This window comes from Anolis carolinensis, chromosome 2 (assembly GCF_035594765.1).
Source record: "Anolis carolinensis isolate JA03-04 chromosome 2, rAnoCar3.1.pri, whole genome shotgun sequence".
Lineage (NCBI taxonomy): Eukaryota > Metazoa > Chordata > Lepidosauria > Squamata > Dactyloidae > Anolis > Anolis carolinensis.
The window spans coordinates 156,818,297-156,841,762 of NC_085842.1; the positions used below are offsets into that span (position 1 = coordinate 156,818,297).

At 43.7% G+C, this 23,466-nt stretch overlaps 1 protein-coding gene across 4 annotated transcripts in view; it reads right to left on the reverse strand.

Annotated features, from left to right (window-relative positions):
- The window catches only part of adcy6 (adenylate cyclase 6), an 86,838-nt gene that overhangs the window by 20,076 nt on the left and 43,296 nt on the right, over window positions 1-23,466 (reverse strand). For all 4 annotated transcript variants that reach the window (XM_008104027.2, XM_008104026.2, XM_008104028.3 and 1 more), the window contains exons 11-17: window positions 8,944-8,969; window positions 8,122-8,269; window positions 7,919-8,016; window positions 6,008-6,095; window positions 3,490-3,606; window positions 2,144-2,305; window positions 1,410-1,585 (exon numbers count right to left, since the gene is read on the reverse strand). In XM_008104027.2, the coding sequence (XP_008102234.1) occupies window positions 1,410-1,585; window positions 2,144-2,305; window positions 3,490-3,606; window positions 6,008-6,095; window positions 7,919-8,016; window positions 8,122-8,269; window positions 8,944-8,969 (815 nt within the window). The remainder of the gene's footprint in view (window positions 1-1,409; window positions 1,586-2,143; window positions 2,306-3,489; window positions 3,607-6,007; window positions 6,096-7,918; window positions 8,017-8,121; window positions 8,270-8,943; window positions 8,970-23,466) is intronic.

Genomic DNA, 23,466 nt, shown 5'->3' on the forward strand with positions numbered 1-23,466 from the left:
GTAGAAATACGTTTTGGTGTGTAACTTTTATGGAGGTATGTTTTAGTGTGTGTACTTGTAGTGTTTTTGCTGTGCTTTTTTATGTATTTTTATTGTTTTGTAACCCACCTCGAACCATGAGGAGAGGCGGGTAAGAAATATAATAAATAATAATAATAATAATAATAATAATAATAATAATTGTATCAAAAAGGGTTTGGAATACAAAGATTACAAAAGTGTATAACATTCATTCTATGGATTTATTTCGTTCTGACCCTTTCCCCCAAATTGTGTTATTTCTTACTGATTACCACTGGGGGAAAAGTTAAGCCCCCTCTCTCCATCCCCTGAACTAAAACTACTGCTAGGTATCAAGGCCAGCTATTGCTTGGAATCCTATTGGTTATTCCCAACTGAACAGGTCCATTCAACAAAATGTCAAATATAGAGTTAACACATAGGTTCTCTGGTTTTCCTCTCATTAGGAATAACAATTTGGTTTAGGCCACTGGATGTCAAGAACAGTCAACAAAACATTAGAAATGTAATTAGTTATTGGTGCATTTTTTTCTCCTAAAGATGCCTCCTATGTCACAATAACTAAAGTCCAATCCTTTGCATCTTGATATAAGGAAGGAGCACCATTGCTACTCCTTGCCAGGCAACATAATGTTCATCTTCTAGTCAATCCAACTAAAACTTTTGTTTGATTAACCTTTTTCATATCATTCTTCATCTAAAATGTGATGCCTCTCTTAAATGTTTATGCTGGCTTCCAACATTTTTCACGTATAGCACTCACTTAACTTTAAACTATAGAAGGAAAACCTGTGGTTCTCTAGATGTTGCTGATAAATCCATCATCCCTTATCACTGGCCATCACTGCTGGAGTCAACAGGCATTAAAAGTCCAAGATCCTGGGGTCACAGGTCACCTTTTCCCTGGTATTCAGCTTTTTTGTGGCGCTGCCTTCCCTTGTCTCTCTAATGTCACTCACCAATCCATCACTACTGAGGATGAATGTCACGATTTCTAATCACCAGAGGCTCCAACTACAGCTGATGTTCTCTTGCATGCAGTTTTTTCCAGCCCTGCAGCATTTCCCTTTTTTAAAAAACACAACTGATCCTATGGCACTCAAAACAATTGCCTCAAGGGAAAAGGTTTTTCTCCCATCAGCATTTTTTTCTGCTAAAAATTCCTCCTCCACATGAAATTACTTTCCAATCCCAGTGTAGAAACTAACAAGTGTATTTATGCCAGCATGAGAGGAGGAACAACATACTGGGTGAGGTACACTTTAGTAAAAAAAAAAAAATGCAAGCCTCTCTATATATGTATCTGAGTCTTTAGCCTTCTTCTCCACTCTCCCTAAAGGCTAAAGACATAGATTCTTTCCACCCCAACAGATAAAGGGTGCTCTTACAAGGCGTTTGCAACCACCAACAAGTCATAGTTGTCAAACAGCACTCTTTGGGGACCCTCCGCCAGGGCCAGGTACACAACTTCCATCCCCACCAGCAGCGCCAGCTTCCCAAGGCTACTGATGTGCAGGAAAACGGAGGAGGCCAGCAGACTCAGCAGCACTGAGTATGTGAAGTACTACAAGGACGAAAAAAGAGAGAGGAAGATGTAATAAACTCCCCACACAAAAACAAATTCCCAGAAGTCTATCTTCATTCCTATTCCTCTCAAACTGAGATACCTTTGGTGTAATCAATAATGCCTCTAATGTAGTGGTTCTCAACCTGTGAGCCCACAAGTGTTTTGGCCTACAACTGCCAGAAATCCTAGCCAGTTTACCAGCTGTTAGGATTTCTGGAAGTCGAAGGCCAAAACATCTGGGGAACCACAGCTTGAGAACCACTGCAATTCCCTCCCTCTTACTTCCACAGTGACCTATTCTGCAACATCCTATCTTTCAGACTCCACAACCCCTGAACATACTCAGAAGCAGACTTGCTATCAAGGTATTCCTCGGAAGTTCAACTGGCAGAAGTGCTAGCAGAGAAGGGAGTGAATAAACCATTCTCTGAGTGCAAAGTAAGTGTCCAAATGCCTGACTGAGTTCTGATACCCACCCACCCCCTACAAATCCTCACAGTTTTCCCTCAATGAGATTCCATCCCCCCAACTGAAGGATTTGTGGGACATACATACCTCAGGGAAGCTGCAGTTAGAAGCACCATTTCCCTGGCAGGGCAAAGTGTCTGATGCCAATGAATAGTTGAGGACATGGAGGTGGCAAGGCTCCACCTGGGCTGGAGTCATGTTGAGAAATCCAGCAACACAGTCTTGGAGCCGGAGCCGACTGCAAGCAAACTGGATCGAGAGAGGGGAAAAATAACCAGCTATGTGGGACTACCAGTGAATTTGACACTCTGCTATTGTTCCAGAGCTACCCAACCTCAGCATGTCTGAGATTTATCGCTGCAGAGATGGGTGACCAGTGTCCTAAAGCCCTAAGATTCAAGGGCTGGAGACAGACAGACTGGCATTGCTTGAAAGCAGAGCTGCTTCTCATTCTGTGTACATTCCAGAGTTTGGAAACATTAGTAATACAGCTAAGACATTACAATTACATTGTTTTCGAAATAAAGGAATTCATTGGCCTAAATCCAATTTAATCCTAGCAGAACACGGGAGGGCACCAGCAGAATGGTGCTGGATTACAATTTTCTGCCAGTAGCTGTAGAAAGCTGCAGTGCAAAAATACGTGCCACAAAAACTGCACTGGATATCACTTTTGGCTACCAGTAACTGAGATGGCGAGCTATTGTGAGTGCAACACAGCATCGGTACAATCGCATAATTGGTCATGAAAATACTGAGCGAAACGTTTTGTTTTTTAAAAAAAAAAAATTCATTACTTTGTCCAAATGTTATATTTAAACCCATTTAAAGTTTAAAATAATGGACATAAGTATTAAATAATGGACACAAGTTGTTTGGTGAGGGACTAAGTATTTGTGCTAGATCATTTTAATGTCGTAAATTGGGGAAGTAGACTACAGTACTCCCTCTCTCTCTCTCAATTCATGTGAAACTACAAATCTGGAGAATATGCAAGATGGAGTCACAGCCTAAATAAGCATCTCTTACCCAGAATTCCAAAATACTTAAAATTGTCCATACAGGTGGCTGAGTTAGTGACATCTTGCTCTCTGATGGTTCAAAACACACAAACTTCATTCCATGCAGAAAGTTATTTAAAATGTGTATATAATTACCTTCAGGCTGTGTGTGTGTGTGTGTGGGTATGTGTGTGTGTGTGTGTGTGTGTGTGTATATATGAAGCTTAAATGAATTTTGTGTTTAGACTTGGGTCCCAACTCCAAGATATCTCATTAAGCATGTATATGCAAATACAGGTATTCAAAAATCCCCCAAAAATCTGAAATCCGAATCTCAAGCATTTTTGCATTGTCAGATCTGATTCTACACTGCCCTTGCCATTCCAGACCTGCCCACCTCCCATCTCAGCACCTTGCCCCCATTCCTCATACCATGTTGATGAAAGCTGAGATGAACACAAGCAGGATGGCAGTGACACCTGTGATTGTGCTGTTAATTCGGGACTGGATGATCTTGCGGGAAACACGCTGCAAAGTGGCTGGAAAGGGCTGGAAAAAAATAACAGTTGGTGCTATATAAGATAGAGGAAACAAGAAGATACCATCATCCTCATCCTTTTATGACTAAGAGGCAGGAATGGGTCAGATCCTGAGCAATGAAACAGTTGTGAGGTCCAGTTCACTTTCTCACCAACTAAATTATATGTGAATCAGGCATCAAGATCCAACCACACAGCAAGCCCTCAACTCAGGAGATAAACCTTTTTATTCATGCAGGCTTTTAAAGATGAAGGTGTTTAAAATCAATTTAGGGGGTGCTGTGGATTTTAACTCTGAATTTGTTTTAATAGTTTTTAACTGGGAATTTCTTAATACTGTTTATATTTAATCCTGTTTTAATGTTCATATATTTGTATATTTGAAATGGTTATGCTAAAGCTTTTATGTTAAACTGCTTTAAGTCCCCTTTCAGGAAGATAAAGCGGGGCATAAATAAATATAATAAGTAAAGGTAAAGGTTTCCCCCTGACATTAAGTCTAGTCGTGTCCAACTCTGGGGGTTGGTGCTCATCTCCATTTCTAAGCCAAAGAGCCAGCATTGTCCATAGACATCTCCAAGGTCATGTGGCCGGCATGACTGCATGGAGCGGTTACCTTCCCGCCTGAGTGAGATCTACTCACATTTGCATGTTTTCGAACTGTTAGGTTGGCAGTTTAATAATAATAATAATAAAAGACCTCAGTCGGCATTTGGAAACAATAGACATTGACAAAATTACGATCTGCCAACTGCAAAAGGCCACCCTACTGGGATCTGCGCACATCATCCGAAAATCCATCACACAGCCTAGACACTTGGGAAGTGTTTGACTTGTGATTTTGTGATACAAAATCCAGCATATCTATCTTGTTTGCTGTGTCATAATAAAGTAACAATAATGACATAATAATAATAATAATAATAATAATAATAATAATAATAATAATAATAATAATAATGCCCTGGCAGAATATGTAAAGCAAAGTGAAGAACCTGCTTTGATTGAAGTAAAAAATCAGAAACTCCTCAAAGCACAGCAGACAAAAAACCAGTACAAGAAAGCCACACTACAAACTAGAGCTGACAGCTGGCACAACAAAACATTGCATGGAAAGTTCCTTGACAAAATTGAAGGAAAAGCTGACAAGGAGAAGACCTGGCTCTGGCTCACGAATGGGACCCTGAAGAAGGAGACAGAAGGCCTGATCCTTGCAGCCCAGGAGCAAGCCATCAGAACAAATGCAATTAAGGCCAAGATTGAAAAATCAGCTGATGACCCAAAATGCAGACTGTGCAAGGAAGCTGACGAAACCATTGATCATCTCCTCAGCTGCTGTAAGAAAATTGCACAGACAGACTACAAACAGAGGCACAACTGTGTGGCCCAAATGATCCATTGGAACTTATGCCTCAAGCACCACCTCCCAGCAGCAAAGAACTGGTGGGATCACAAACCAGCAAAGGTCGTGGAAAATGAACACGCAAAGATACTGTGGGACTTCTGAATCCAGACTGACAAAGTTCTGGAACACAACACACCAGATATCACAGTTGTGGAAAAGAACAAGGTTTGGATAATTGATGTCGCCATCCCAGGTGACAGTCGCATTGATGAAAAACAACAGGAAAAACTCAGCCGCTATCAGGACCTCAAGATTGAACTTCAAAGACTCTGGCAGAAACCAGTGCAGGTGGTCCCGGTGGTGATGGGCACATTGGGTGCCGTGCCAAAAGATCTCAGCCGGCATTTGGAAACAATAGACATTGACAAAATTACGATCTGCCAACTGCAAAAGGCCACCCTGCTGGGATCTGCACGCATCATCCGAAAATACATCACACAGTCCTAGACACTTGGGAAGTGTTCGACTTGTGGTTTTGTGAAACGAAATCCAGCATGTCTATCTTGTTTGCTGTGTCATACAACATCGTTGTGTCAATAATAATAATAATAATAATAATAATAATAATAATAGGGATGTAACTTGTTTGCTCAGCAGAGCTTGGGGGATTTTTTTAATTTGAGGTTTCTTTTAATGTGTATAGCTCCCACAATTCACCAAGCAGAATTCACCACTTGCAATGCTAATCAAGGGACTTTGGGATGTATAGCTCAAAAACACATTTTCCAAGGTGGTGTAGCATATCTTTTGCTTGCAAATTGTCCCAGGTTCAGTACCCGATACCGGCCTGGCAAACAGGGTCAAGATAACATAAATGGCCTCCTTCTGCCACAATACCATAAGAATGGGTTAGAAACATTCTGTTTACAGTCATCCATATCTAGTCAAATTATGGGGAGATTAGGCAGAGCACTCAAGATGTCTACATTAGCTATAGAGGGTTTTTCAAGGCCAGGTTAAATCTCACTCATCCATGGGATCCCACTGAAGAAAGAGAGAGACTCACCCCAAGGCAAGAGTAGATGGCACACACAAAAAGGATGGTGATCAGGATGCTGAAGATGCTGATGTAGGCACCAAGCATCAGACCGGAGCTGTGGAGAGATGGAACAAAGATCAGGCTTGGCTGCTCCATATTTTGCCATAAAGTTTACTTTTCACCATCCATCTGATTCCAACTCATGTACAAGTGATGTCTATATTGTGAATGTGACTATGATCTTATCTTTTGTACTAGAGTGCTATATAGAAGATAGGACTGTTTAATGAAGAGGAGCAGTGCATTTCTATTTATGGTGATCCCATTTTTCCAGGTGCAGTTCAGCTTTGTTGGGATATTCATCTCCCTTCTTTGCTCCTCCATAAATATCAAATCATACATTTCCACCAAAACAGATGATCTGCCTAAACTCTTTATCTACATAAACTCCTACTTCACACATCAATGTTATCAAAATTATTCATTTCATCAACTACTGTCTTTCCCAGCGAAGAGCCACCATACGATACAATACACTTAACCTTGCACATTCATGGGTTCAGTATTTGTAGATTTGATTATTCATGTGTTTAATGTTCCCCAAAGGCCTGCTGCTACATAGTCTTTGTAATACTGTTGGCAAACTCCCACAAAGCTGTGGGGAAAGGTGGGAAGTAGCAAAGAGTTGCCAACTCCCCCATGAAGCATACATACTAGCAAGCTTTGTGGGGTAGTCAGGAAGCTTTTCAGTGCTTTTCCCTCTCTTTGAAGCTATGGGGAGCAGCCTAGTGGCAATTTCAGTCACCTTTCACACACCATTGAAGTCTTCCATAGACTTTAATGGGGGTGGATGGTGACTTAAAACATCGCTACTCTGATGCCCAAGGCTTCAGACAGTGGAAGAGTAACCAGCCACCCTGCATTGAAGACTACAAACAAGCAGACTTTGAGGGGATGAGGTGGGATGGCAACAGAAATAGTTGCTGAACCTATAACAAGTGGCATTGATGCAAGCAAAAAGGCTTTGCCCCACCTGGAGACCACTTTTTTTTTCACATTCACAGGGCCGACTTTTCATGTTGGCAGGAATCAATAGGAGATGTAGTCCAATGCCTCTGGAAGACACCACCTTGGGGAAAACTGGCCAAGCAAATGATGTTCATACATGCTCCTTGGTGTTTTCCTTTATCTTGTACATAACATGAATAGGTGTGAGTGGAACATTGGATGTGGTAGCTACAAGCATGTATGTACTCATAAGGAGGAACTGTGTGCATATGTCCCCTATTTAATACAGCTGAAATTCTGTAGTAATTTCCTTGAAACACCCATGAAACTAAATCTTTTACCAAGTCAAACGAAAACTGGCTAACTATATGAAGGACATATATGTTAATGTCTTTATGCATAGCTCATTGGAGGCCCATTTGCTCAAATTGTAAGAATATGATCCTTGGAGTTTTCCTACTCTTAGTCTAGAAAAGACTTTTGCAATCTGGTGCTATCCTGATATTGGTGGACTGCAAGTCTTACAATTCCTGGCCATTGGCCATACTACCTGAAGCTGTGGGGAGCTGCAGTCTCAGAATACCTGGAAGGCAGCTTCAAATTAGGGAAAGCTGCTTTGGAGCATTAGTTGATGGTTTAATTGGGAATCAGCGACTCGACGATGCAGTGCTATCAATGAGAGTACATCACAGTATGCTACAAAAGTGTGGTTGGAGTCATTCATGTGTACACACACCAGTGTGTACACATGGTGTGTGTACACACCATGCTCCTGCTCACAATATGGATCTGCTGGAAAAGTTTCATATACACAACCATGGCACATAGTGGCATCTGGTGGAGCACATATCTTCACCATCTGTGCACAAGAGCACATGTGCATATATACAGTCTAAATCGTACGCATACTCTTGCAAGTGTCTCACTTACTGAGGGAAAATGACAATCTGGATACAGCATATGAAGCAGAAGACCAGCACGGTGCAAGCCACATAGCCCCCAAAACGGGTATCTACCTTTTTGGAATACTGCAAAATGGAAGGAAAAGAGAATTGGCATTACCACTGGGTGCCCAATGCTCACTGCAGAAAGGCCATTTTGAAACAGGCTGAAGTAACAAAGGGAAGGGGTACCTTTCTCTCCAACTCAGGTTTCTGGAAAGTCAGCAGGAAGCGCTTAACATGATCCTTGCGCAGCTGGTCAATACTTCGGGCATCGATGGCACGACCCAGAAACTCATCTACCTCATCTTCGGGGTTTAAGGCTTCCTGGGTGCTTCGACTGCAAGACAAAGCAAGAGAAAAGAGTCTCATTTGATGTCCAGAGGGAAGTGCTGAATGTCAAGTTAAGGATTTCTGCACTATGAACCTCATATATTTTTCTTCATCAAAATTTTACAAATTACCATATATACTCAAGTATAAGCCAAGTTTTTCAGCCATTTTTTAGTGCTGAAGAAGCCCGCATCGGCTTATACTCAAGTGAGGGTCCTGGCTGGCTTATATTTGGGTTGGCATATACTCGAATATATAGGTAATCAGAGTTAGACAGTCTTATCTTATTAAAGTCGTATTATTATCTTAAATTACAGTTTTATGTAAATATACAAAAACATTTAACCTACTGATGCCTCAATTAATGTAATTTTATTGGTATCTATTTTTATTTTTGAAATTTACCAGTAGCTGCTGCATTTCCCACCCCCAGCTTATACTCGGGTCAATTAGTTTTCCCAGTTTTTTGTGGTAAAATCAGGTGACTTGGCTTATATTCGGGTTTGCTTATACTTGAGAATATACGATTACTTTTGAAAACTAGACTCTCCTAAATCCACCAAATTGAAATAAGTATTTTTTTTTAAGCACTGCTTTTCCTACACAGCAGGTTTAGAGGTTTTCCAAGCCCACCCAGGCACTGACAAGAGCAGTAGTGGGACATACAATAAAGGCACTCACTTGTCCTTACTGGCATCATCAATACCCTACGGAACAAGAAACAGAGAGAAAAATCATTTTCAAGTGCTCACAGATTTTTAAAAAAATTAAAACCTTATACAATTTACATACTGAAAGAAATGCATACATGTTCTTCCTCTATAACACATCTATGTCATCCAGGTATTCACATTTTAGTAAAGGTAAAGGTAAAAGTTTTCCTTGACATTAAGTCTAGTCTTGTCTGACTCCGGGTTGGTGCTCATCTCCATTTCTAAGCAGAAGAGCCAGCATTGTCCATAGACACCTCCTGGGTCATGTGTCCAGCATGACTGTTACCTTCCCGCTAGAGCAGTACCTATTGATGTACTCACATTTGCATGTTTTTGAACATGCATGTTTTATCCATGATTTTATCATGATGTATTGTATTGTGTTTTTATAACTTGTTTTATTGTTGTTTGATTTGATTTGTTCTACTGCTTGTTTTTATATTGTCGTGACCGGGCTTGGACCCATGTAAGCCGCCCCGAGTCCCTTCGGGGAGATGGGGTGGGGTATAGGAATAAAATTATTATTATTATTATTATTATTATTATTATTATTTTATTATTATTATTATTAACTGCTAGGTTGGCAGAAGCTGGGGCTAACAGAGGGAGCTCATCTCACTCTCCAGATTTGAACCGCCAAACTTTTGGTCAGCATGTTCAGTAGCTCAGTGGTTTAACCCGCTGTGCCACCAGGGACATCCACATTTTACAAATCCAAAATGGAAATATGCCAGAGTATCATGAGGAATTGCTATCAATCCTGTGTGAATCTGGTGAAGGGTCTGAGTTTAATTGCTTACACTAATATATATTAGCAACAGCTTTGGGTTCAATGTCCACATTCACCGGCTTCTCTTCCTTTACCACCTGCTAACTACACCCAATTGAGACTGTTTATATTCCCATATGTATGTATCAGCAGCAGTCATTGCTGCAAGCAGAAATTCATGAGCCACCCAAGTCAAATTCTGTATTGATTTTACTTTTTATAAGGCTTTCTCGCTTCCTGTCTTGTCAAACAACAGCCACATGTCCTACTCTGGTCTAAGCCTTTCAGTTGTACTCTGCCCTGAGAGAGAGAGCGATGAGGGGAATCTGGCATCCTGCTTCCTGGGCGACTTGTAATGTTCACATCACTGGACAGACAAAGAGTCGCAGGGCCCTTCCCTGAGCTCACAGTCCCATCACCATCCCCTGAACACACAGAGGAGTGCAATAAATCTGTCTCGCCTGGCCTTTAGCCAAACAAGATGTACTGATCAGGGCATTCAACATACCAATATGGCTAAGATTTACAGCTAGAAGGCAGGGAGCCCTGCTGGCTGGTTAATACTCAACTTTGTAGGTGTGGTCAAAGGGTGACAAAGAGGCCTGAGGAGAGCTTGGAAATGTTACTGGAGACAACACAAAAAATATCTGCCATCTTCACTGCCCACTTCACTTTAGTCACAAATCCCGACTTACTCTGACATTCTTTTATTCTACTCTATTTTTATTCATAGAGTAGTGTATATACCTGGCATTGCCTGAGCTTACATTTTCTTTGTGGCTCTTTCTATTTTTCTTCCTTTTCTCTCATATACTTGATCCCCTTTCTTTCCTTATTCCCTTGCTTTCTCTCACACATCTTCCCCTTCCTCCTTCTCTGTCCCCTTCTTTTTCTTTCTCCCCTTCCATTTTGCCCATACAGTGTTCCCTCACTACTTCACGGTTCACTTTTCGTGGATTCACTGTTTCACGATTTTTCAATAAACACTAAAACAATATAATAAACCAGTATGTGTCCAATATTATTTGAGAACACAGAAATGCTGGACCACTCCAACAACTATCATGTCAGACTACACAGAGAAGCCATTGAAATTCACAAGCATGTGGACAACTGCAACAGAAAGGAGGAAACCATGAAAATGAACAAAATCTGTCTACCAGTATTTTAAAAAACTCAAAAATTGGAACAGTAAATAAGAAGCAACACTCTGAGACATGGGAACTAGGGGCAGCTAACAAAGGATGCCCCCAGGCAGAAAGTAGCCAGTAGATGAAGCCATTCAATGCAAATTAGGGTGATTAACTGCAACATTCACTGGTCTCCAACTGACAAGGGTTCTTCCCTCACCCTAGACTTCCCACATATATATATATATAAACCTTCCTTGCTGAGTTTCTCCATACCTCACAACCTCTGAGGATGCCTGCCATAGATGTGGGCGAAACGTCAGTAGAGAATACTTCTGGAACATGGCCATACAGCCCGGAAAACATACAACAACCCTGTGATCCTGGCCATGAAAGCCTTCAACAACACATTGAAGAGTATATTATTTGAGAACACAGAAATACTGGACCACTCTGACAACCACCATGTCAGACTACACAGAGAAGCCACTGAAATCCACAAGCATGTGGACAATTTCAACAGAAAGGAGGAAAACATGGAAATGAAAACAATCTGGCATTCAGTATTTAAAAAAGTCTAAAATCAGGACAGTAAATATAGAACAACACCCAGAAAATAGGGAATTTTCACACAGGAAACAATCTGGGCCAGCTAACACCTGCAACAAAGGATTCTCCCAGGCAGGAAGCAGCCAGGCTTTGAAGCTGCAAGGCTTGTCAATGCTAATCAAGGTGACCAATTGGAACATTCACACTTGCCTCAGGCAGGCAAGAGTTCTTTCTTCCACCCTGGACATCATTCCACAGAGATATAAACCTAGTTTCCAACTGACCTCACAACCTCTGAGGATACCTGCCATAGATATGGGTGAAACATCAGGAGAGAATGCTTCTGGACCATGGCCATACAGCCTGGAAAACTCACAGCAACCCAATGGAAGAGTATGTATGCCAGATATGGACCAGATCTATTAGGCCATAGGTGGCTTTTATGTACAAACAACAAACCAACCAACACACATACATGCTTTGACTTTTATTTATATAAATACAAGATACATTTATGTCTCTCTTTCAGTTCACATGGTTACACACTGAGACACATGCTACTATCATCACCCAAAATATATTTAAACAGCACAGCATAAGGGATATAAGTGTAAAACTTACACTTTACCATGGGCAAAAAGATAATGAATGCGTAACTTAAGCTAAACAAGTTTTCACTTGGTTCTGATGAGATGTCAGAATTGCACCAAACAAGTCTGTCTGGGAAATGTCGCTGTCTGGGAAAACTTGTCTCTCCATAGAGAGAAATTATTCAAAGACAATCCTGAGGTATCCTGATGCCAAGCCATTTAGGACTTTGCAGATTGATCGAAGGCACAGAAATGTGTCTATGTAAGCTTGTTTCGTATAAGAGCAACAGATGTGGTGCTGGAACCATTTGCTTAAGAATCTGATTCAAAAGGGAACTATTCTGAAAATAGGAACAAATTGGCATGGTTTAGGTTTGGACACAGCAAGTCCAAGACTGCCTCTTATCAAACAAGGCATTTTGTCAAAACCCAGTCAATCAAACTGCTGGCAGGAAAGAAGAGCAAGGGTTGAACACACAGGTAGTCCTCACCCTTCTAGACTTCGATCCCCATTCAATGCCCTCCCAATGGGAGTGCATCCAACAAAGCCTAATTCTATTGTATTCTGAAAACATTCACACATACTAGAGTTAAGGCAGCATCCATCTGAGCAATGTTATCTTTGAGATGCTTTGCAAATGTGTACCATCAGGCTGCTTTAACTTCTAAATGTGGGCTCAGACATAATAAGTCCCACAGGACCCCCACTGGGTGACATGGTAAGGATGCAACAGCAGTGGGCATGGAGTGTTGCCCTTTCGGGAACTGACACTGCTACAGAGCAGCCTTGATGGTGACCTTTCCCCAGAGTTTGATTTCACTGGGAGGCTCCCACCCCCTCCATTCTCATCTACATCCTTTCATGTCCAGCAAACCCTTGTCCTGACTGCCTCCCATCTGGAAATCGACGTCCTCAATGTGAAACGCCATGTGGATCCACTGCTAAAACTACCTCTGAAGACAATCTTACTTAGTCACGAGGGATCACCCATGAATTAATGAGTCTACGCTGCAGACAAAGAAGGGATCAGCTCCTCACCAGTCAGAGCAGACACTTACTAAAAGTAACAGTGTAAACTGCCCAAGTCCTCTCTGTACTCCACAGAGCAACCAAAGCTCATCACTAGCAGAAACATGACCCACACCAACCAAAAACTCTCAGGAATCTACCTCCATCCATAAGCGTCTGCGACCTAGTCTCCAAGAATATGAAATAGATTACAGTTCCAGAGGATGATAGTTAATTAGATTTATTTACAGGATGTTGGTAAGTAAAGGGATCGTGTTGCACCTTTGAGATTGACTAGAAGAAAGAAGTTGCCGCATTAGTTTTTATAGACTTAGTCTACTTCTTCAGATCTACCAATCAGAAGAAACACACTTAAGGGTCCAACTACATTGGTGAATGAATACAGTTTGAAACTACAGTAGAGTCTCACTTATTCAACATTCGCTTATCCAACTTTCTGGATTATCCAGCACAGTCTGCCTTTTAGTAGTCAATATTGTAGACAATGTTTGCAATACATTGTGATGTTTTGGTGCTAAATTTGTAAATATAGTAATTACTACATAGCATTATTGTGTATTGAATTACTTTTTCTGTCAAGTTTGTTGTAAAACATGATGTTTTGATGCTCAATTTGTTAAAGCATCATCTAATTTGATTTTTAATAGGCGTTCCTTATTATCCAACATATTTGCTTATCCAACGGTCTGCCAGCCCGTTTATGTTGGATAAGTGAGACTCTACTGTACTTTGACTGCCAAGACTCAATGCTATGGAATCATGGGAGATATAGTTTAGTGAGTCACTACTACACTCTTCGGTAGTGAAGGCTAAAGACTCTGTAAAGCTATTCATAGCACTGATCCATGGCAGTTAAAGAGGAGTCAAACTGCATTAATTTCATAGTGCAGATGCATCCATAGTCTACGAAAGCTTTGCTGCAACTTCATTCTCTCAGTCTCAAAGATTCTGCAAGATTCCTTTGCACGCTGAGATTCCAAACTAACATGTTGTGTTTGAATTCTACTATGACAACGGTAAGCAAATTTCACCAGGAAGAGATCTGACCATGAAAACGGTTGACACAGAAAGGTAGCTTCTGGGAAATCTAGAAATGCCCACAGGGCTTGGGGCTGAAGTGAACTCCAACTAGCCAAGGCCTTTGCACAGACAGGCTCCTGCAACACTGCTCTGAAGTCATGGCACTGCAATGGATCAGATAAGGCAGCAAAAACAACAGCAACAGATGTCAGGGCCAAAGGGCAATGCTAGGCTATGCTACCACCAGCAGCATCATAACAACAAACCAGCTGCCATAAACTCACACATTGTATGCAATGTTGCACTACCCCAGCTGGCAACATTGCATACAATGACAAAAATTCTTCTTAAAAAGTGACACCACGTTGACCAACGGCATGCTACGAAAATCCACGAAACAAGCTGTGCCATGGCAACAACCTGTAGCTTGGCAACTGACAAACTGACTGCAACTCTTAGTAATGAATGATAGGAGACTAGGGACCCGTCACTTGGCAACCAGAAAATTGTGCTATTACAACAAAAAGCATATTTAAATGGAAGGCGGAATGAGAATTTTTAAGACTCTGATATCATGCAAATTGGTTCAGCACCTTTGGGTTTAATAGGAGGCTTTATTTGCATTTTGTTGGAACTGAGATGGGTCAGGAGATGAAGAACGGAGAGACATTACTTTAAAAAACATATAAGCAAATCACAGCTTATCCCCATCTTATGCCCTCAAACCATGCTGGACTAAACCTCCTGCCATGTATGTTGGGGCTGCTGGGTGTTCAGGTTGAGGAAAGCTTGAACAGGTTTCTAGCCATGAAAGAAAGAGCTCCTTGTATACGACACATTAATAATAATACTATGATTTCAACTTTTCCTGCATGGCAGAGGGTTGGACTAGATGTCCCATGTGGTCTCTTCCAACACTATGATTCTAACTGCCATGGCAACGTATTATGGAATCCTAGAACTTACAGTTTGGGGAGGAGCATCCCGATCCCCACCCTGAGAGCTCCTCTGCGGCCCCTGACCAAACAGCAAATCCCAGGATTCATAGGATATCGCCATGGCAGTTGTAGTGGAAGCATAGCTCTAGCGCTGTATAGTGTGAGTTGGAAGCATGTCCAACAGACCAGGAATGGGCAAAGAGCAGCCCTGGGGCCGCATGTTTTTTCTGTTCTGCCTCCTTCTGATTTTTCTGATTCATGCTCCAAAGTGAACGGCCTCTTCTCTAAGTCTTCAGGAGTATCAATTTGCCTTTCAGACTGTTTACCCTTTAAACAATTAACTCTGAAAAAACACAAGGTCTTACAACATGACTACTTGGGAATCTCTGGTTAGTGCGACCTCAGCATTCACTTATTTCACTCCTTCTTTTGTGGGGCTGTTTATAGCAATTTCTTATATCAGTACTCAATCTCTTCCTAAGGTTTTGTTAAATGGAGGGTATGGATTGGTCTTGGAATCCAATGGATACCAAGGGCTTATAGCACATGTGGAATTTGTATTCAAAATGCACCAAAACCAAAGAAATTCAAGAAAAATGAGTTATAAGTGGAAGAACATTGTTGGTTAGGAGTATAATATTATGTACGACAGATCAAAACTATCAAAATGTGTCAAATCACTTCAGTATAGGGCTCAGGAAATGGCATCTTATACTTAGCACATTTTTTGGATTCCTGTAAAATTTGTTCAGATGGATTTGTATCTTTTGGAATCAAGCTCCACTAATGTTTACACACACATATGGCGGTCACACATACGTATGCAACTACTTTATACTGCAGTTACTATACAAATGCTCCTTTTGATTTCTCAAGCCAATGAGAGAAAAGAGGAAAGGATCATAGGAAGGTAGCGATCAGAAAGGAAGAAATACTTGGAAATCGCGATTCTGCTCCTCCAAAAAAAAAAAAAAGGCATTGGAATGTGTGACATGATGTATGTGTGTGTGTGAGAGAGAAAGATGGTGAGTAGTGGTGGCAAATTATACCATGGGAGAGAAAGGAAATGCAAAATTCTTCCCAGATCTGGACCCGTTTCACATTACACAACTATTGTGTTTCTCTGTCTTGGTAACATCTAGCAGAATCTGTGTGTGTTGTAGTCTGGTAAAGCACTAGGGGACTTTTTGGCTGAGAATGCCAAATCATTCTCCCTAAATTTTGGATCTCACGATTCCATAGGATGTTGCCATGGCAGTTAAAGAGATAACGAAGTGCTGCAGTTGTCTGATGTGAAAGGCCCCCTGGGGAATGTGTGAAGCAAAATGAGCTATCTAAAACAGGCTGGCATGGAGGAGGAGGAGGAGGCAGCAGTCACACTTTAAATGTTCCCGCATAGAAGAAAACTCTGTGTAAATGGTATAAGTCATTGAATGGTATGTGAAGCCGACTTGACTGAATTTCTCTTACTATAGTCCCTTTCCTATGTGGGCATTCAAAAGGAAAATCTCATCTGCAATGGTATAGCCCATTCTTATACTTCTGTGTAATTATATACAGAGAAAGTGTGTGCCCCTGGTGACACAGCAGGTTAAACCGCTGAGCTGCTAGAACTTACTGACTGAGAGGTCAGCAGTTCAAATTCTGGGAGCGAGGTGAGCTCCTGCTGTTAGCCCCAGCTTCTGCCAATCTAGCAGTTCGAAAACATAAATGTGAGTAGATCAATAGGTACCACTACTGTGGGAAGGTAACGGTGCTCCATGCAGTCATACCGGCCACATGACCTTGGAGGTGTCTATGGACAAAGCCGTCTCTTTGGCTTAGAAACTGGAGATGTGGCATTGTCACGACCCAGGCTACAGAGCACCAATAACCATACGCAGAGGCCAGAGTCTATCTAATATCTTTATTAAGGAAATATATAAAGTTAGTAAAAGCAAATGTAAAAGTTAGTCCAGAAGTAGACCTTTCAGGAAAGGTCAAAATTAGTCCAAAGAAACAATGTCCAATATGAAATATTAAGGTCCAAAGTTGTAATCCAATAACCGAAACACTCACTTTGCCAGGCAAAGTGAGGGGAGATGACAAGGTCCTTTAGTCCATGAACTTGAGCAAGGCTAGGAAATAACTTGATACTTGAAACAAGGCTTGAAACGTGGAACAAGGTAACGAGGAACAAGAACAAGGTCCGTGGAATAACTTGGTAAAATCCGTGAAACAAGGCAAGGTTTAGTCCTGGGAACAAGGCAAGGTCCGTAGGTAAACAAAGGCTGGGAAACAGGAGCGAAGGCTGGAAACAAGGCAAGGCTTGAGCAGGAACGAGGCTTGAATCGGAGCGCGCTGTCCAAACACAACTCGCTCCGGAGGCTGACGAATTGACTCCGCGAAGTTACTACGCGGGTAAAACACCTATATAGAGTCTAACTTTCCCGCCGAAGCAGTTCTCTGGGAACCAGAAACGAAAGCTAACCTCTGAGACCAGATGTCTGACTCCTTAAAGATTCTCACGAAAAACAGACTTAATTGGGTACATTCTTAGCTGCTATTCTCGCACTCCTGCGCGAAGCTGCTTCCAAACCCCTCTGTTGTTTACAAAACTCATGGCGAGAGAACACGGGAGATGTAGGCTCAGGGTTTGTTTGACATACTTCTGGGACATAACTTTCTTGCAGGTGCAAGGTTCCCAGATCTGCCTGGGAAAGATCTGGCTGAGAAAAATCCAGTTCTGACTGGGAAGGTAAAAAACCCAAGTTTTCTTCTTCATCAGGCATTACAATGTCATGAGCAGGACTACAAGGCCCATGAGTCATCACACTATCCCCCTCCTCAAGGCCCCTCCCAAACTGGGACTCTCTCCCCGAGGCGCGAGGTCGCGGCTTGGCGGGATAGGTTTGATGAAAGCGACGGGTTAGATCAGGAGCATGGACTGTGGAGGCGTCTTCCCAAGAGCGTTCCTCAGGGCCAAAACCCACCCAGTCAATGAGATATTGCAGGCGGCGGCGGTGAAAGCGAGAATCCAAAATGTCCTGAACCTCGAACTCGTCCTCCCCATCCACCAAAATAGGGACGGGGGCCGGCCGGTCTACATCTGGCCGCACACCATCCGCCGGAAGGAGCAGGGAGCGGTGAAACACTGGGTGAATGCGCATTGAACGCGGAAGTTGGAGTTTGAAAGTCACGGGGTTTAATTGCGCCACCACTGGATAGGGGCCAATGAAACGGGCATCTAACTTCCGGCAAGGGCGATGGGAGGGCAAAAAGCGAGTGGACAGAAAAACCCGATCTCCTACCTTGATTTCGGGGCCCGGCTGGCGATGTTTGTCCGCGTGACGTTTATAGTCCTCCTTGGCTTGTTCCAGTTGCTGGAGCAAAAGTTGTTGCACCGCTGTGAGTTCCTGCAGCCAATCTTCTGCTGCGGGAACTTCTGAAGTTTCGATGACAGGGGGAAAGAAACGTGGATGGAAGCCGTAGTTTGCAAAGAACGGCGTTTCTTTTGTAGAAGCCTGGACTCCATTGTTGTAGGCAAATTCCGACAGTGGTAACAGAGAAGCCCAATTGTCCTGCTGGTAGTTTACATAACAGCGAAGGTACTGTTCCAAAGTGGCATTGGTGCGCTCCGTTTGCCCATCCGTTTGGGGATGATGAGCTGAAGATAAACGAGAGTCTATGCCCAATAGTTTTTGTAGTGCCTTCCAGAAACGAGAGGTGAATTGGGATCCACGGTCTGTGACCAAACTCTTGGGCAATCCATGTAGTCTGAAAACATGTTGGAGGAATAAATCTGCAGTCTCTTGGGCCGTGGGAAGACCTTCACAGGGAATGAAATGGGCTAACTTGGTGAAAAGGTCCACCACCACTAGGATCGTGGTGAATCCACAGGAAGGTGGTAAGTCAGTGATAAAATCCGCAGAAATTATTTCCCATGGGCGAGATGGGTTAGGAAGGGGGTGTAGAAGCCCTGAGGGCTTCTCCCTTCTTATCTTGGAGCGCTGGCATACTGGGCAGGTGTTAACATATTTTTCCACATCCTTGCGGATCTTGGGCCACCAGAAGTCTCTTAGGATCAAATGCATGGTTTTAAATAGTCCGAAATGCCCTGCTGGTTTGCAGTCATGACACAGACGAAGTGCTTTTTCCCTGCCCGGTCCGGGTGGGATATAAACATGATTTCTATAGCAAAGCAGTCCATCTTTAAGCGAAAAGGGAAAATGCAGACCTTGACGAAGTTGGTCCTGCGCCCAGGCATCTGCTTGCTGACTAGCCCTGATTTCTTGAGCACAGATGGGCCCTGGAGTAGAGGGAGTTGAATCAATGGGAGTGGATTTGGTGTTCCCCACTGTGAGCGTGGCAAAGTTCTCGGGTTGTAGTAGTTGGGATTCAAAGGTCTCCTTGCGTCCTGCAGCGTATTCCGGTTTACGTGACAGGGCGTCTGCTTGCTTGGTTTGGGCTGGGGTCACATAATGAATCTGGAAGTTGAAACGTTCAAAGAATAAAGCCCAACGTTGCTGCCTTTGATTTAGCTTGCGGGCAGTTCTTAGATGTTCTAGATTCCGATGATCAGTGTGGACTTCAATGGGAAATTTGGCTCCTTCTAGCCAATGTCTCCAAGTTTCAAAAGCTGCCTTTATGGCTAATAGTTCTTTTTCCCAAATGGTATAGTTCCTCTCTGGTGCGGTTAGTTGACGAGAATAATAGGCACAAGGATGAAGGTGATCTCCCACCGGTTGTAGGAGCACAGCCCCAATTGCCACATCAGAGGCGTCCGCTTGCACCACAAAAAGGGTTTCAGGATCTGGATGCTGAAGGATTGGCTGGGATGTGAATAATTTCTTTAGTTGCTGGAACCCTTTCTCTGCTTGATCAGTCCAGCGGAAGGGCTGTTTTCCACGGATGCAGCTAGTGATTGGGTCAGACCAGCGGGCAAAATCTGGAATGAACTTGCGGTAATAGTTCGCGAACCCCAAGAATCGCTGCACCTCCTTCTTGTTAGTTGGCGCCCGCCATTCCAATACTGCTGAAACCTTGGCTGGATCCATGGAGAGCCCTAGAGGCGAGATACGGTATCCAAGGAAATCTACCTCTTGTAGATCAAAAGCGCATTTTTCCAGCTTGGCATAAAGTCCATGATCCCGCAATCGTTGTAACACCATTTTGACGTGGTTCTCATGTTCTGATTGTGATCTAGAAAACACCAAAAAATCGTCCAGGTAGATTATCAAGAACCTATCTAGATAGTCCTGGAAAATGTCATTGACAAAATGCTGGAACGTTGCGGGAGCTCCGCATAATCCATAATTCATAACTCGGGACTCGAATAATCCGAATTTGGTCTGGAAGGCGGTCTTCCACTCGTCCCCTTCTCTGATGCGAACTAAGTTGTAAGCTCCCCGAAGATCCAGCTTGGTGTAAACCTTGGCTCCTCGAAGTCGGTCTAGTAGATCCGAGATTAAGGGCAGGGGATAGCTGTTCCGCTTGGTGATATTATTCAATGCTCTGTAGTCCACCACCAAGCGTAATTCCCCTGACTTCTTCTTCACAAACATCACTGGGGAGGCGGCTGGGGATTGAGAGGGTCTGATGAATCCCTTGCGAAGGTTTGTCTCTATGAATTCCCTGAGAGCTTCTTGCTCTGGTTCAGTCAGGGAGTAGAGATGCCCTCGCGGGATCGGGGCCCCCTCCACCAAGTCAATGGCACAGTCATAAGGTCTATGTGGGGGTAACTTTTCGGCTTCTTTTTCATTGAATACATCCCAATACTCGGAGTACTTCTTTGGCAAGGTGATAATGGGCTCGGTGTCTGTGGCATGGCAGACCTTGGCTACGAGGCAATGGTTTTGGCAGTACTTTGAAGCAAACTGCAGTTCTCTGTTGGACCAGGAGATGCTTGGGTCGTGAAGCGTCAGCCATGGAATCCCCAAAATCACAGGGAAATGGGGAACCTCAGTAACAAAGAAGGAAATCTCTTCCATATGTTCCCTTATCCACATCCTGGTGGGTTCCGACCACTGGCTTACGGGGCCCGTCTTGAGAGGGCGGCCATCGATGGCTTGCACCACACGGGCATTCTTGAAATCATGATATTGTAATCCCAGAGAGTCGGCATACTCTCTATCAATGAAATTGTTGGTAGCTCCTGAGTCTATCATGGCGTGGATCATGACGGGTCCCTTTTTTGCTGACCATAAGGTGACCACTAGAAGGAACAGGACCCCGGTTGGCGGCTCTTGAACGGGTTTCTTGACCGGGTTGGCGAGCCTCTCTACGCCCGGTCGTTGGCTTCCCCCGCCGGCTGGGTGCCAGCCGCCTCAGACGCCTTCGTCTCCGTGGAGGACGCCGCCGCAAGACGGGCGGCGGGCTTCCCTTTGGCTGGGCACTCTCTGGCGAAGTGGCCCCCATTCCCGCAATACCAGCAGAGATTTAGGCGTTGGCGGCGGGCCTTCTCGGCGGCATCTAATCTGGGACGCACATTGCCCAACTGCATCGGCACCTCCTCGCTCCCTCTGGGGTATGGGGATGGTGGTGGGGGTCTCCACACTGGACGCGGCTGAACGCTGGCGGGAGCGGAGGGTTTTGCCCCAGCTCTACCGCTCTGGCCTCGTACCCACTGTTTTCTGTTGGCAATCATGACTTCAGCCCGTAAACATTGATCGATGAGTGCTTCCAGCGTTTGGGGAGGATCCACCTTGGAGATTTCCTCCAGCATTTCAATGTTGAGACCCTCCCGAAATTGTCCTCTGAGGGCAACATCGTTCCAGCCGGTGTTGTGGGCCAGCACTCGGAACTCGGCTATGTACTGAGACATGGGTCTGTCTCCTTGGAAGAGGCGGCGGAGTTTGTGCCCGGCTGCCTCCAAATTGTCCTCGATTCCCCAGGTCGCCTTAAGGTGGTCCAAGAAGTGTTGCGCTGACCTTAGATGTGGGGAGGCTTGGTCGAACAGAGCCGTCGCCCAGTTAGCCGCTGGCCCGTCTAGGAGACTGTAAATCCACGCCACCTTGATGTCTTCCTGGGGAAACTCGGCATCACGGGCCTCTAGATAAGCTTGGCATTGGCGACGGAAAACATGAACCTTAGAAGCTTCTCCAGTAAACTTGGTTGGCAACGCCATGGCCGGAAGACGGATTCCGCGTTCCTTCAAACCCTTTATTTCCCCATCCTGTGCATTGAGCTTATCACGGATTCGGTCCACCTCATCCTTGTCGATGGTGTAGGTAATCGGCTGGCCGCTCGGCCCAGGTACGGCTCCGGTAGACATTCTGGCCGAGGTTAATTGGTGCTTAGGGCGCGGAGTCAAACTGTCACGACCCAGGCTACAGAGCACCAATAACCATACGCAGAGGCCAGAGTCTATCTAATATCTTTATTAAGGAAATATATAAAGTTAGTAAAAGCAAATGTAAAAGTTAGTCCAGAAGTAGACCTTTCAGGAAAGGTCAAAATTAGTCCAAAGAAACAATGTCCAATATGAAATATTAAGGTCCAAAGTTGTAATCCAATAACCGAAACACTCACTTTGCCAGGCAAAGTGAGGGGAGATGACAAGGTCCTTTAGTCCATGAACTTGAGCAAGGCTAGGAAATAACTTGATACTTGAAACAAGGCTTGAAACGTGGAACAAGGTAACGAGGAACAAGAACAAGGTCCGTGGAATAACTTGGTAAAATCCGTGAAACAAGGCAAGGTTTAGTCCTGGGAACAAGGCAAGGTCCGTAGGTAAACAAAGGCTGGGAAACAGGAGCGAAGGCTGGAAACAAGGCAAGGCTTGAGCAGGAACGAGGCTTGAATCGGAGCGCGCTGTCCAAACACAACTCGCTCCGGAGGCTGACGAATTGACTCCGCGAAGTTACTACGCGGGTAAAACACCTATATAGAGTCTAACTTTCCCGCCGAAGCAGTTCTCTGGGAACCAGAAACGAAAGCTAACCTCTGAGACCAGATGTCTGACTCCTTAAAGATTCTCACGAAAAACAGACTTAATTGGGTACATTCTTAGCTGCTATTCTCGCACTCCTGCGCGAAGCTGCTTCCAAACCCCTCTGTTGTTTACAAAACTCATGGCGAGAGAACACGGGAGATGTAGGCTCAGGGTTTGTTTGACATACTTCTGGGACATAACTTTCTTGCAGGTGCAAGGTTCCCAGATCTGCCTGGGAAAGATCTGGCTGAGAAGAATCCAGTTCTGACTGGGAAGGTAAAAAACCCAAGTTTTCTTCTTCATCAGGCATTACAATGTCATGAGCAGGACTACAAGGCCCATGAGTCATCACAGGCATGCACAAAGGGACATATTTTCATCTATGGTGGGAATGCCCCCAGTTGAAGAGATGTTGGAACAACATACAGTAGAGTCTCACTTATTCAACACTCACTTATCCAATGTTCTGGATTATCCAACACATTTTTGTAGTCAATGTTTTCAATACATCGTGATATTTTGGTGCTAAATTCGTAAATACTGTAATTGCTAC